The sequence below is a fragment of the Poecilia mexicana genome, unplaced genomic scaffold, assembly GCF_051168715.1.
Source record: "Poecilia mexicana isolate PSO_F unplaced genomic scaffold, ASM5116871v1 scaffold_8, whole genome shotgun sequence".
NCBI lineage: Eukaryota > Metazoa > Chordata > Actinopteri > Cyprinodontiformes > Poeciliidae > Poecilia > Poecilia mexicana.
In genome coordinates, this window is record NW_028263377.1 from 6,778,657 (window position 1) to 6,794,137 (window position 15,481).

Here is a 15,481-nt window from a genome sequence, read left to right on the forward strand (position 1 = left end):
TCTTTTTTTTTGTTTGCTGACATTAGCAGAATATTGACAAAGTTTTGTGCTCATTTGTAATGGAAACGAAGCTACTATTACGTGAATAATGCCTTCATGTAATGAGATAAATCATCTGAACTTCACTTCACATTAACCAGATTCTCTGCAGTCGGTGTGAGCTGAAGTTTGATATTTTCCGGTGAACACGACCGTCTGTCCCTTTGCAAAAGGAAAATGTTTAAACGTGATTTATGATGGTCCCATTTTTAAAACCTAAAAACCAGACAGTTTGGGGTGTGTCCTCTTTTGAGAACCACTGTACTTATTTTTAAAACTTATAATTTTCACCATGTGTGGGGAGGAAAAGGAGGAAAAATTAATAATTTCCAACTTGTTTGATTCTTGCTTCTAAAAGCCATTCCTCTCCAAATGGTCGGATTAAATAATTAAAAACCATAAATTAATTTAAATGCCGTAATTATAACTGCATTGAGTGAGACCACACTTCAACTAACAGGCTCAACTTTCCTGGGAAAAAAAAAAAAAGAATTTTGCAGGGAATATTTCCTCCCCTCACACACCCACACGCCCCTCTCCTTCTTCACCGTCTCGGAGCACATGCCACAGCACTTGAACAAACACAGAGCCGGGTCTGCAGAGTGTCTGAGGCCGTTTAAAGGAACCTCAACTCTGCAAGCAGAACCCCAGTTTATCGCCCCAAATTCAGACCCTTTCAGTCCACACCCCGCCGTCGCTTCTGGGTAATGAATTTGTACTTTTCTCCCTTCGCTTTCTGTAATTGCTCGTTATTTTTGTCACTTCTCACCTGATACGTTTGCTTATTTTCTAGAAGTGAATTAAACCAATTCATTACAAAAAATCAAAATCTTACCATGTACATTTTTTTCTAGCTCCTAATGCAAATATCTCTGCAAAAACAGCTACCGAATCAAAGAGGTTTTGCTTTTGCTTTTTTTCTTTTTTTTTTTTTTTTTTTTTTTTTTGGCAGCTAGCATCTTATAAGTCAATGAATAACTTCACATTGTCTTTGACTATGGGGTTAACATCACAGTTTTGATTTTTCCAATTAACTGTGATGTAAAAACCAAAATTCCTGTTTTGGGAGCGCCGGAGGAAACTCACATTTCGCCCAGCAGAACCTGATTTGACACTCACAGTTGGCAATCACTAAAAAACCCGTTAGGCCCAACAATGGAGCGGTTGAGATCCTCAAACGGCTGTGACACCGCTGACTCCTCCTGTTAACGGTTTAGGTTACAGCAGCAGGGTGTACACCACATCGAAGCCCTGCGTCTTGGAACATTTTTATCATTTTGAAACCGGAAACGAAAATCCGGTTTTCGTTCCAGGAAATGATGCAGTTACAGATGCATCTGTAACTGCATCATACAGTTACAGCTGTATGATGCAGTGATGTGAAAATTATTGACCGTTTTTGGAATTTTAGAAGGTCAAACAAACTTTTGCAAAGCTGACAAAGTCATTTACCTCATAAATCTAGATTAGGGTGATTTGATCGGCTAATTTGATACACACAGCGTTCTTCTGAGGTTTATCATCTGTTAGTTTGGTTACCTCAGAGTAAATTGTGTCTGTTGGTTTGTCTGTGAGGTGAATCTCTCTTACCCTCGTGATTCATTTACCTCTAAAGTCATAACTTTGATCTGGGAATGACGTCAAAACTAATTTAACTGAGTTCCAGTTATTTGAAAATCTGTTGCTAATGGCTACTAACAATGCAAGCTAGCTATTGTTTTTACATTTTGTCTGTATTTTTGTACTTTTAATGAGAGTAGCAACAAATTTACTGAAGAAGATTATATAGTACTGTCTATTTGAACAATGTAATGTGATTCAAACTGCCTGGGTTTCATACGTAAGGCAGCCATATTGGATTTTGAGGTCAACGTTGGTGAGAAACTGATTTTTCTCCAAATGAATTACAAACTCTGGGGACACTTTCTCTTTGTTTTTCTGACTTTAAGCTTGGAAAACTTTTAAATCAGTTGGAATACAATTACACTCTGCCCTGTCAAAATGTATGTTGCAAAACTTTTAATACAGCTTGGACATTTCACTGAATTGACCAGCACAATTAGCATCATTAAATTTAAATTAAGTTAAAAAATTGCTTACAGAGACAAATACTAAATGGTTGAATGTCATCACTATCCCAAAATAGTGACCCAGGTCTTACCCCCCCTCCCCCCCTAAAATATTGTTTGGAAAGACAAGACTTGCCAAAATCACATTTGGGAAAAATGACATGTAGACCATTATTTTAGGAAGGTAACATTGTACATTTGTGGACCTCTTAAATAAAATCCAGTCTAGAAATTTCATTCTATTCATGTATTGGAATGGTCAACGTCCAGACTTATAGCCCATTGAGAATTTGTGAGAATATGAATTGCCACATAAGATTGTCAATTATAGTTCCAGAAAAAAAGATTGTCCTGCTTGAACCAAAAGTAAAAAATTTCAAACCATTTTCTTTCTAATTTAATAATTACACTCTACTTTGTGTTGGTCTACTACATTAAACCTTAATAAGTCTGTTTGTGGGTGTGATGTGAAAATGTGAAAAAAAGTCAAAAATAATCAGAATGTTATAGTAAATATTGATTTCCTGCTTGTTCTAAAGTAGTTTTAAAGAGACTCAGAACCACTGTGTTAGTCTGACCTAACAGGTTTCCTAAGTATCAATTTGGAAAAAGGAGAAGAAGAAAGAAACTTTCCCTTCTTAAACATTTTTCTCCTTGACCCCAATAACATTTCCATCCAGCCTCCCAGCTGCCTCGCTGCCCTCGGATCACATGCCCGAAGCTTCGCCTCCAATGAATTAAACCCAATGTCTCCAGACGCTCCCGAAGGGGTTAAATTTCGTAGTAAAAACGCTATTGGCTCAGAAACCCCGCCTCCTATATGTGGAGGGCGTGCACCTCCGAAATCACACCATGCCCAGACCCCACCCACCCCTTCGCCGGGGCCCCCCGCCGGTCCCACCCACCCACCCGTGGACCACATTGAAATGGCTCTGATGTTGTCATCACTGCACTGTGTGTCAGACTGTGACGCTGCGAGCATCTACGGTGCTGGAGCCCAAGTTACTATAATAACACTGCTGCCACTATTTTTTTAATTTTATTATTAATTTTTCTTGGAGGGAGGGTTGGGGGTCCGACTCCCTCTCTTTAAGAACCGGTGGGCTTCAGGGGTCATTCATCTGCCAGAAACATGAGACTCCCTCTGATTCTTGTCATCTGCCTCTTTGGTCACACCAGTAAGTTCACATTTCCACAATTTTTTTATTATTTTTTTTGCGAGTTTAAATGTTTCAAATTCATGCACTTTCTCCTACTTTTGCTGTATTGTGTGGTTCAGTCATGTGGCTTTTTTTTTTTAAGAAAATAATTCAAACTTTTTCCTCAAGGGTTTAAAGTGCCCACTCCTCTAACTGTACCAGATGAGGAGGGGAGGGCTCGTTTCTTTATGTATGTAGGTCAGACATATCTTCTCCGGCTCGCTCCAAATTCTGTTTGGAAGGAGGAAACGTTTCCTGTTATGTGTAATTTTATACATCTCAGCAAAATGGTTTTAAGTTACAAAAAAAAGTGTTTTCTAGTAGATTTTTAAATTGATTTTATTTAAATTTATTTTATTTTATTTTACCAGTTCTTATTGTCTTGGGATTTTTACATCCAATAAGGTTTGTGCTGCTTTTTGGCTGTTGAAAAGCTCAAAAGTATTCATACCCCTTGAACATAAAAATTTTTTAAAAATATGTGAGAGAACAATTCTGCAAAATTGTAAAATTGGAAGAAAAATTATATATAAATGTAATTTTGTTTTGCAAATGAAAATGTACACATGGGTTGATGTGCAATTGTAGTTGACCCCACTTGTACTCAGATCCCCCTAAATGAAATAAAGTGCACTTTCAGAATCAACTCAGTATTACTTTTGGGTTAATGTGTCCACCTATATTCTATTATGATGCAAAGAAAAAAAAGGATAAAAATAGAAATTACAAACCCATAAAGACAAACTGAAACACGGTGGCGGCAGCGTCATGCTGTGGTGACTGATGTGTTTTTCGTTTATTGCACATAAAATACGATGCATAAACAATTTAGCTTCTTCATCACTTTTCTGCATACAGTTGCGTTTCTTCTGCAGGTCAGCTGCCAGTTCTGCCTCTTTTCCTAATATTTGTCTAAATGTTTTACTCCTAAGCTCTCGACTTCGACCCTTATTTCTGTTTATGCTCAATTTTCATGTTTCAGCAAGTTTTACTCTGTTGACTTCAACTTATTCAGCAGTTTCCAGCTGAAAAATACAGCCTGGCACCTTAGCTTTCAAGTTTTCATTTTCCTTCTTTTTGTACAACTTCATAATTGTGCAACTATCACATAAAATCTGGCTAAAATAAATTGTCACATCACACAAAGTGGGGCGGCATGTAAGGGGAATATTCGTGCCACGTCCAAATAAATGGGCTTGTTTATGATTGGATAAATTTATGTTTCACTTGTAAGTGTTTCAGCGTTTCCCAGAAGAGCTGATGTATCCACCGCAGAGGGGACAGATGTTTTTTTAAAAAAAAAAAAAAAAAAAAGAAGAAGAAAAACACTGTGATGAAACTACATTCCTGTCGTTATGGTTTTAAACTCAGGCGCTCCTGAAGTTACTGTCAGACCAGTTCTCGGCTTGCTGGTTTTGGGCGTATGGTGTGTGGTCGAAACATGTCGGAACTGGTTGTCACCACTGCAGCCAGTCACAAGGACATTTATTTTAAATGTCCTTGCGACATTTGAAATATATGGAAAAAAAACAAACTTTTATCTATGTAGATTTAGAGAGAGAATCCTGATTTGTTCCACCTCATGCAGAAATCAATTAATTTTTGGTGATTCTTTAAGTTTCCAATGTTTTTTATTCTTTGTTCCTCTTTTAGTTAATCTGTTGAGGGTAGGTTACATTAGAAAAAAATGTTAACATTTCAAAGATGTGTAGCAACCAAAAACACGTTTGTTATTTTCCCAGAAGTGTTTTGCAGTCGGTCAATAACGCTGCCATTTGGTCCAGTTTGTCTTTGGAGCTCTGAACTTTAAGCCCATTAAGTAAACATCCAGCATGGAAATTGCTTTGGTAACGTGGCACCAGTTTCAGGAAAAAAAAAACAAGAACAATTTTGAAATCAAAGTTAAATAACGTCATTGTCACGTCTTGGATTTTAGATGCATGGCGATCGTTGTTTCTGAAGCAGTGGCGGTTTTTTTTTTTTCAAACATTGTGTTGATGGTGGGGGTGAAAACAGTTTCCCATTTTCAGCAACATAAACTGATGAAACAAGCTGTTAAAATGAAACCAAAGAAATTAGTTGAGTATTTTACATATGATTTGTTTTGTGGATTTTAAGGATTGTCTTTCACGTTAAATTTCAAACATTCTTACTTAACATTTTAACTGCTTACTTAACTAAATCTGGTTACATTTTACCTGCTTATTAAAGCTATTCAAGTGATGCTAATGCGTTACTCGTACATTTGCAAATCTGATTAATGTGAAACGTCAAGTACTCTGTGGGGACCCCTGCTGGTGTGGAGGACTAAACGCACACTCCAGCCTTTCTTATTTTTAAAAAAAGTGCATGAACAAATTGGACTTGGGGGTAGTTTTACACTGGTGAGTGTTACGGCTTCTGATCTTTGGGAAACTGACATCAAATGTGGAGGTGCTGACTCGGCTTCTAAATTATTCTCTGGAACTCAGTCCAGTGAAATGAATGTGGGATGTGGTGAACACGCAAATCCAACCTACGGAGGCCCCACCTTGGAAATTTTAAGAGCAACTTACGTAAAATAATGAAGAAACTTGCATCACAGTCTTCTTTGGTCTTCTGTTAAATTGTTGATACAAAACCATTTTGATTTAGGTTTTGGATTATTTCTAAAGCCACATGTTCATATTTCTGTCACAGAGGCTTTAACCCAGGGCCCCGGCCAGTTCCTCTGTGGGAATGGGAAGATCATCACATCCATGTGGATGTGTGATGGCACAGACGACTGTGGAGACGGCACAGATGAGCTTCCCGGAACCTGCGGTGAGCGTCCTCCAATGCCGGACTGTGTTCATATGCTGCAGCTAACGATTATTTAAGTAATCGATCATTCTATTGATAATTCGGATGATTAATTGGGTAAAATTCTGCAGATTTTTCATTTAAGTTTTTTTTTATGCAGTATTAGAAATATATTAAAAGATGTAAACAAATAATTGGGTTTTTTTTTTCAATTTTTTAAAATAAGATATATTATTATTATTATTATTATTATTATTATTATTATTTTTACTAAAATGCAAGAGTACAAGAGCATTCCTTTAGTGAACTCTTGATCATTTGCAGAGTAAATGATGCAGGGCTGATCTGTTGATCGTTTAAAATTTGGGTAGCAAAATGTACTTATTCGGAAATATATTTTTTTATTTATTTTTACAGAATTTGAACCAGGTAAAGCTAAATCTATACAACTTGAGTTTTAACATATTTACATATGTTAAATCCAAAATGAATATATTGAATGAATGTATTTTTTGCTCAGGTTAATCTAATTTGGTGACCATTATTTCATTAATCACAATTAATCGTTTCAACCCCGTATTGGCTTACCTTCAGTTTACACAAACCCAAATATCTCAATAGGGTAGCAAATATAAATTTGGTTAAATATCCAATATTTTCTGTACTATCAATTCCAGTGGCTAAAACGTGCAAACCAACGGAGTTCAGGTGCTCGGGTCATCTGACCCAGTGCATACCGGGCACCTGGCACTGTGACGGAGAAGCGGACTGCGTGAGTGGAGCCGATGAACAGAACTGTGGTAAGCAGGTGTTCCTTTTAATTCCTGTAAAGCACTTTGTATTGCCTTGTTGCTGAAAATGTGCTATTTAAATAAAATCACCTTTACCTTTACCCTGTTTGGCTTATTTCAGAACCGGTCTTTTATTTTATTTATTTATGTTTTTGCTGGCCTGTTTTCTGTCTGCTTCGTGGTTAGCTTAAATTTTTCCATGTTGCGAGCGGCGGTAACGCGCGCGACCCATGTATAGAGGCTTCAGTCCTCGACAATCCTCTTTCCTGTCAGTCTGTTGTAAAATAAAGGCAGAAATCCTAAAATATATATATATTCCCATCTATCCCAGCTGCCAAGCGGTGCTCAGACTCCGAGTTTCGCTGCACGAACGGCCAGTGCGTCTCCTCCTCCTTCGTGTGCGACAAAGATGCCGACTGCGATGACGGCAGCGACGAGGTCTCCTGCCCGCCAATCACATGCAGCGGCTTGTCCTTCCAATGCAACAACACCGTTTGTGTTCCCCGGCTGTGGGCCTGCGACGGCGACGCAGACTGCTCCGACGGCTCCGACGAGTGGCCGCAGAACTGCGCCACCAGGACCCCCACGCGCTCTCCCATTCACCAGTGCTCCTCCCAGGAATACCAGTGCGGCAACGGGGAGTGCATCCATGTCAGCTGGAGGTGCGATGGCGATACTGACTGCCTTGATCGATCCGATGAAGATGGATGTGGTAAATAATTTCATTTAATTTTTTGATTCAAAGATTAACTTATAAGTTTCTGAACTGGTAATGCAGATAAAGTAGCTTCTTGTTGTCATTCAAACAGATACATTATTAACAAAACGTTTTATTTAAAAAATAAATAAATAAAATGTAACCAAATTATTAAGTTATGCTTTAACTACAAAAGCTGAGCCTGATTATCCCAGACATAGCTCATAGTGTAAGTAGGACCTGTCTGACAGCATGAAGCAGGGTAAAAGTATCAAAAAGGAACTCCTCACTCTCAACTTTAAGAAAGTCAATGAAAGATGAGAAACAAAGTAATTGGTTCTGCTATTTCTAAGACTTTAGCACACCAGCAAATCACAATCAGAGACATTATCTGGAAAAAAATGTAGAAAACATAGAACAGATGTTAAAAAAAATTCCCTCCACTGTTCTCTCTCTCTTTCTGTAGCTCATTCCACGTGTCGTCCTGATGAATTTGAATGCGGCGATGGTACGTGCATCCACGGCAGCAACCAATGCAACCACCGCTACGACTGCACAGACAGGAGCGACGAAGTCGGCTGTGTCAACGGTACATGTCAACCCTGTCTCCCGCTCTGTCTTCCCGAAGACCAGCGGCGTATTTTGCGTGTTGCCTGATGCGTTTCTCATGCCCTCCCGTCCCCCAGCGAGCCACTGCGATGGTCCGAACTGGTTCAAGTGTCGCAGCGGGGAGTGCGTAAGCATGGAGCGGGTATGCGACAACAAGCGTGACTGCAGGGACTGGTCAGACGAGCCGCTTAGGGAGTGTGGTGAGCAGCGACACTCCGTATTCAAAGCTTTCCCGCTTAATTACGTCTAATTGTGTCCTCTGAAAGTTGCAATTATATCCTTTGGAAAATAAATCACCTTCTCATCTCTGCAGGCTCCAACGAGTGCCTCTACAACAACGGCGGCTGCTCTCACATCTGCAACGACTTGAAGATCGGCTACGAGTGCCTGTGTCCAACTGGATACAGCCTCGTTGCTAAGAGACGGTGTGAAGGTAAGCAACGGAGCGACAGGACAAAATGACTGAATGTCCGTTCCCTCTCAGTCAGGTTAGGTCAGACCGTAAACTTGCTAAGAAGTGATGCCAGAAATCTGTTTGCTGTCTTTCTATGTGACAGGCTGTGCTTTCAGATAAGAAGGAACTCATCATTTTCATTGGTTTAGCAATGTTCTAGTTGGTTTTTCAACTTTTTTTTTCTTCTCCGGGTTAGACATTGATGAGTGCGCAAACCCAGAGACCTGCAGCCAAATATGCATCAACCAGATGGGGGGCTACAAATGCGACTGTCAGGAAGGTTATCACATTGACCCGGCGACGCAAGCTTGCAAAGCTGTTGGTAAGCATGACCACCAAACAGATTTTTAAAACACATTCCTAAAGTTATTATTTGATGTACAGTGACATTGCATACTTCTGTACTTGCCCCCAACTACCTTTTGTTACTGCTGTAGGTGTCTTTCTAACAACTTTGTTAATCTTGACACTGAGATTATCGAAACAGCTCAAGCTCAGTCGGATTGGATGGAGAACATCTGTAAAAATCAATTTCCAAATCTTGCCAGAGATTCTTAAAGTGACTGGGTCAATTGAAGTATGCTTTATGTGATCTAAAGCATTCTACTATGGCGCTTGCTGACCTGCTGGAAAGTGAAGATACACTACAGTAGCAAGTTTTCTTCGAGGAATAACTTGTAGTTTAGGGTGTTTTCACACCCGGTAGGCTTGTTTTGATTTGGAAACCAAAGTTGCAAATTTTGTTAGATTTTCAGCTGGTGCGGTTCTCTTTCACACTACGCTGTGTCAAACAAGCCAAACAATTTGAAAAACCTGTTCTCTTTGCCTGTGGTGGCGCTGCACCAGAAACTACTGAAGGAAATGGCACAACAACCTCTGTACAAGACACTGAGAACAATTTCCTTCTTCATAAAATGTAAACAAACACGGAGTAGCGTCAGATTTTAGTGGTTGTAGGATTTCTCTTGTCTTTGGTGAAAGACCACGAGTCATTTCTCCCGCTAGAGTTAGACTCTCACATTTGTTTTGGTTGTACTTACCCAGAATGCCCTGCCTGCACTATATTCCGCTTCCTGCTTTTGGATTGATCTCTGCTCCACTTGCATCTTCATAAGCATCTGAACCATCCTCAAGTTCATTCAGTCGAACAGGGACATAGGTTTTTAGGTGAACCAGAGTTCACTTTTTTGGTTCGCATCAGAATTCAATCACAACTTCACTCTTACCCAAACAAACAACAAAACAGCGGACTAAACAGGGTTGGTGTGAATGCACCCTTGCCTATAGTTAGAGTTTAAAATAAATTTAAATATCATGAAAAATTCTAATTTACTTTATTTTGCCTGTCTGGCCACAATGACTCTTCCACAGCTGCTCCACGGTTTAAAACCCATGACCTTTATTTTAAAAAAATTAATCATTTTATAATATAGTTTAAATTCTTGACATATATTTTGCAGGTACAACACCATACCTTTTCTTCACCAACCGTCACGAGGTCAGAAAGATGACCCTGGACAGAAGTGAGTACACAAGAGTGATCCCCCGATTAAAGAACGTGGTGGCCCTGGACATGAACGTCGCCACCCAAGAGATGTACTGGTCCGATCTTTCACTGAAGAAAATCTACAGGTTGGTAGGATTAAATTCACATTTAAGTTGCTGTGTTATTGTTTTATGTTGCCGTTTGGTTTTGTTTGACTGCTGCTTTGACCTTTCACCCAGAACGCCATTGGACTCAGCAGAGGACTTCTCCCGTCACCATGTGGTGATAGGCAGCGACATCGATGGTCCTGAAGGAATAGCCTTCGATTGGGTCCACGGCAACCTGTACTGGACTGACAGCATCCGGAAGACTGTCTCCGTGGTAACTGCTGACGGTAGCCGCCGCAAAACTCTCTTTCACCAAGACCTATCAAAGCCCCGTGCCATTGTGGTGGACCCACTTACCAAGTGCGTTTCTTTGTCGTTTTTTTTTTTTTTTGTCTAATTTTTATGTTTGCGTGATCTGCAGCCGTCAGCATCTTTAAATGTTTTTACCCTACAGCTTCATGTACTGGACCGACTGGGGGAGTCCTGCAAAGATCGAGAAGGGAGGCCTTAATGGAGTAGACCGCACTGCTCTGGTCACAGACAACATCGTGTGGCCCAATGGCATCACAATAGGTGAACTCATGCCCCATCTGGTTTCAGCTTGTTTATTTATTCATTAACGCTAATGGTCTTCTTCTCATGCAACCCCCACTGGTGACTCAGACCTGCTGAACCAGCGCCTCTACTGGGTGGACTCTAAGCTGCACACACTCTCCAGCATCGATGTGCAAGGCAGCGGTCGGCGCACCCTGATCATCGACGAGGACAGGCTGGCTCACCCGCTGGGACTCACTGTATTCGAGGTAGAAATTTTTTCCAGCTAAAATCCCCCACAAATTATGATCACCAAGATATTTTTCTTTCCGCAATTTTCCAAGTAGTGCTCTGGTCGTTTTTAGGAAAGAGTGTTCTGGACAGATGTCAGCAATAACGCCATCCTCAGCGCCAACAGGCTGACTGGTGGTGACATCGCACCGGTGGCGGAACATCTTTCGTCCCCCGAGGACATCGTTCTTTACCACAACCTCAAACAACCTGCTGGTAAGACAATTGCATCCCCAATAAGACGTAGCTATGCACTCAAACATACTTAAAGTTGATAGTAATTCAGTGGCTCACAAAAGTATTCTCTGTTAGTAAAAAGTGTACAAAGACCCCAACAAAGAGAATGTTAATAACACCTTCCATCTGCACAACAACTTAAGCAAAACTGTATTCCATTTCCTGCTGCAGGAAGGAACTGGTGCCAGGTATCCAACAGCACCTGTGAATTCATGTGCCTAGCTGCCCCCCAAATAGGCACCCACCCCCCAAAATACACCTGTGTCTGTCCAGATAACATGATGCTAGCAGGGGATATGAGGACATGTGTGCCTGGTGGGTAAATTGTTGCAGAAAGTTGTTGTTTTAATATTTCTCAGATAAAATATTAATAGCTACATTCTTCTCTTGGTTTCTATTCTGCCAGCTGTTCCAATTCCTTCAGCTTCTTCAGAGTCTCAGGCCTCGACTATCCACCCTCCTGTTGTCCCTACAACGCCACCAAAGACGACGGCACCAAAGACGATGGCACCAAAGACGACGCAGAAGCCCCGGGTTCCAATTACTACCGCAGTGCCTCCCATTATCACCACTACAGCCACCAAGCCAGTGCGGCGTACCACTAAGCCTACGGTTCGGACCACCACACCTTTACCAAAGAAGCCCTTGCCTCAGCCAGAAAAGCCTAAAATCTGGCAGACTACCACAGCTGCTCCTGTCACAACTCCAGGCAAGTTTTGAAAGTAGCAGTTGTAAATATTTTTGCTTTTATAGATTCCTTCTCTCTGATCATTATGATAACATTACATGATAATCTTATCCTCAGGTGTTCCACCTAAAGGTGTCGCAGCTGTTCCTGAAACTACCTCCAACACCTCAAAAACGCTTTACTTGGTCCTTCCTCTAGGTATGTTTGGCCTCATTTTGATTTCTCTCAACAATCAGAAACATCTTTCTCACATCTCTCACTTTTGATTTCTCCCTCCCAAAACAGCGATACTTTGTCTGGTGGCTGTTGGGGGCGTGTTGCTATGGCGATACTACAGGCTCCAGAACACCAACACAATGCACTTTCACAACCCCGTCTATCAGAAAACCACTGAGGACCAGGTTCACATCTGGAGGAGCCAGAGCCTGGAAGGTTACGCCTACCCTAAAGTAAGTCTTTAAGGCTGCTTGTAATAAAGTATTCATACCATTTGAACTTTTTCACATAACAACCACAAAGTTCAGCGTATTATATAAGAGTATGTGTGATAATATACCAACATAAACTAGGAAATTATCCAACAAGAGTTTTTCAGCATGCCTCTACTGACTTTACACATAGAGCTTGAGATTTCTAAGCATTCTTCTTTGCAAAATAGCCTAAACTCAGTCAGATTGGATGGAAAGCATCTGTTAATGAGTTTTCAAGTCTTGCCACAAATTCTCAGTTGAATTTAAAGCTGGTCTTTGAATGGGCCACTCTAACACTTAGGATTCTCTTAAAGACAATTGGTTGCACTTGAAATTTATTTAGTTATCAAAGCAAAGAGAGCTGAATATAATTCCACTAAACATTTTTTGAAATATTTATTTGTAGGTTGAAAGTGTTTATCTCTTCACAATGACTCCATACTTTGTGTTGGTTTATTACATAAAATTGTAGGGATGCACTGATGCAAAAGATTTGGGCCAATATCGATATCCGATATTAATCTTGCTGTTGTGGGTGATAACCAATATCTACCAGTATTATGTCCATTTCACTACCATTTCGACACCTTTGGAAAAGGACAAAATAAAAATAAATCTCGGTTGTTAATATTGGCCCAGTTTTCGGACTGATATCGATAAGTTACAAATGGGTAATATCAGCAGATAACAGATGTTGGTGCCAATATATTGTACATTGCTATAAAATTGTGCAACTTACACTGGAGTTTATGATTGTGACATGTTTACACGATTGCTATTGCAATGCCACGTTAGCAGAAACCTCCCTGGTACAATCTGTCGCATGTCTAACATTCTTTTCTCTCATTTCATCAGAGACAAATTGTGAGCTTGGACGAAGAGGCGGACAATCCTTCCTTCATTGAAAACTGAAAGAAGAAGGACAAAGTGGGAAAAACATTGTGCCTCAGTGAACACACTATTCGAGGCCTTTAGTATTCTCATTATTATTTTTTTTACCTCACGCAGAGAACATGCGAAGCCTGCGTCCGACAGCCTTAGACCACTACATCCTCACTAACAAACGAATGCTTTACTTTGAAAATAACAGGGTGAAAAAGTTGACGTCAGAGTGCACATCACATGTTATACAGCATCTCAGGTTTATATCTTAAAACAAACCGCCTGACTGTCATGTTTCCTCCAGTATATTTAAACTGTGATCCTGATGGTTAAATTGGAGCAAAGCGGTTTTTAAGATGAGATTATTATATATATATTTTTTTAGCTTTCTCTTGATTCTCTTAATGTTCATTGCAACTTCCTAATCAAGCAAGTGTTTAGGAGAAGTCAAGAAGCTTTTAATGGAGATTTATTTTTGTGTGTGTGTGTTATTTATCACTTCAGATACCTAAGACAGATTGAACAGTACTCTACTGGCAGGGTTTGTTTTTTTTTATTTTTTTTTTATTTTTACCTCTAACTGCAGCTAACAATCAATTTGTCTGGCTCTCCATGCAGTAACATAGTTCCACTAAGTCATGAATGCAACAGGTCAACCACTGAGAAGACGGCTGCGTTTTTTTTAGTTGTGCAAAAATCTTCCACCGAAAGACACTAATGTAAGTTCTTCAGGTTCTAGTGGTTACACTTCACCTGCTTAGAAAAAAAACAAAACAAAACGTCAGAACCAAACGCTGCTTGAAGTTTGGTGTAGCTCTCTAGATCTTCTCCAGATGTCTCCGGTATGGAACGACCAGAAGGTTCATATGTTCAGCATTCCTCGGAGCTGGGGAAACTTTGATGCAGCCACGTGGGACCAGCCGAGCCGAGTTTAATGCTCTGCATCCAGTCAAGTATATATTTATGTCCTCCCCTTTTACACCAGCATTCCTGGTGAAGGAATGGCATGTGCACTTATGTGGTAAAAAAAAACAACAGCACCTAGATATAAGTTATAGCTTTGTTTTACAGCGAATGTATGTGCCTTTTATTGAGAAGTGTCTCTGTGTTCATGTTGGTGCTATTGAACTCAAGATTTTATGTTATAAATCTGTTCTTCATCCCGTGTTAATAAAATGGTTCTGCTGAGTTCACGTGACGTCGTTAGTTGCGTTTCCGTTACGAGTGTGCGCAAATCTTTTGACTATATTCCGCTAAAGTCGAAAAAACGCTCGCAATTTCGCAATTAATGTTTAAATCACGGGTGATTAAGCTTGTTCACGCGGTAAGACATTAAAAGTCACGGCAGGAACGGATGTAACTGTTTCATGGCGTATGTTTATAATTCAGCAGCTGCGCTCGCGCTCATCATCTATGGTCGGCGTTGATGACCCTTGGAAATGGGGAAATTGTAGACGGTGACTTTACAGAAGAGCTGTGGATTCAACTCGTTTTTATAAACTGATAAGCCAGCCGCACATTGTCCGAAAAACAAACAAAAAAACAAACTATCATCTTTCTACTACCTCCTGTTGTCCTTTTTTCCCCTTTTTTTTTGTCGTTCCCGCCAGTATAGGAACATCCGGCCGTTGATCACGTGACGCGAACAAACGCGTTTCCATTGCAGTTTTGTGAAATACATGTATTTTGATATGGCTGAAAAACCACTTAATTCTAACGCGATTTTTTTTCTTTTTTCTTTCTTTTTTTTCTTTTTTTTTAGAGAGATTGGCATGTTTGTTAATTAAACTTAATTTTGTAATTTAAATTTGTGCAATTTTATGATGAATGGAAACAGCTATTATGGTGTCAGACAGGGAAGGAGAAACATACCTGAAGTCTTTTTTTCTATTCAATGATTAACCACAGTTTGTAAATATGTTCATAGATGTACATAATTTGTCTTCTACATACTTGTTCACTTGTGTTGCCGATGTTTTAGCTTTTCAAGATGTTCTGTAAATAAAGACAGTTCTATTTATTACAGAATCAACTTTGTTCAGAATCTGTTTTTCAAAAACGTTCTATTGTTACTTCAGCTTGAAGTAAACCAGTTCAGCTCTCAGAGCTCCTCTAACACGACTTCTGGATTTCTTTAGTTTCTTTGC

At 39.9% G+C, this 15,481-nt stretch overlaps 1 protein-coding gene across 1 annotated transcript; it reads left to right on the forward strand.

Annotated features, from left to right (window-relative positions):
* The first annotated feature begins 3,046 nt into the window (after positions 1-3,046).
* On the forward strand, positions 3,047-15,362 carry ldlra (low density lipoprotein receptor a). The gene is made up of 18 exons (XM_015003370.2): positions 3,047-3,286; positions 5,987-6,109; positions 6,766-6,888; positions 7,211-7,591; positions 8,043-8,165; positions 8,263-8,385; positions 8,499-8,618; positions 8,836-8,961; positions 10,100-10,271; positions 10,365-10,592; positions 10,687-10,805; positions 10,896-11,035; positions 11,132-11,273; positions 11,466-11,609; positions 11,701-12,003; positions 12,100-12,180; positions 12,268-12,431; positions 13,308-15,362. Exons 1-18 carry the CDS (start codon positions 3,241-3,243, stop codon positions 13,362-13,364), a joined length of 2,715 nt encoding a protein of 904 aa, XP_014858856.2. The 5' UTR covers positions 3,047-3,240; the 3' UTR covers positions 13,365-15,362.
* Positions 15,363-15,481: the final 119 nt, after the last annotated feature.

Coding starts and splice junctions, on each gene's coding strand:
- ldlra (XM_015003370.2), top strand. CDS start 3,241: ATGAGACTCCCTCTGATTCTTGTCATCTGCCTCTTTGGTCACACCA. Junction 6,889..7,210: donor AGCCGATGAACAGAACTGTG/GTAAGCAGGTGT, acceptor CATCTATCCCAG/CTGCCAAGCGGTGCTCAGAC. Junction 11,610..11,700: donor TATGAGGACATGTGTGCCTG/GTGGGTAAATTG, acceptor CTATTCTGCCAG/CTGTTCCAATTCCTTCAGCT.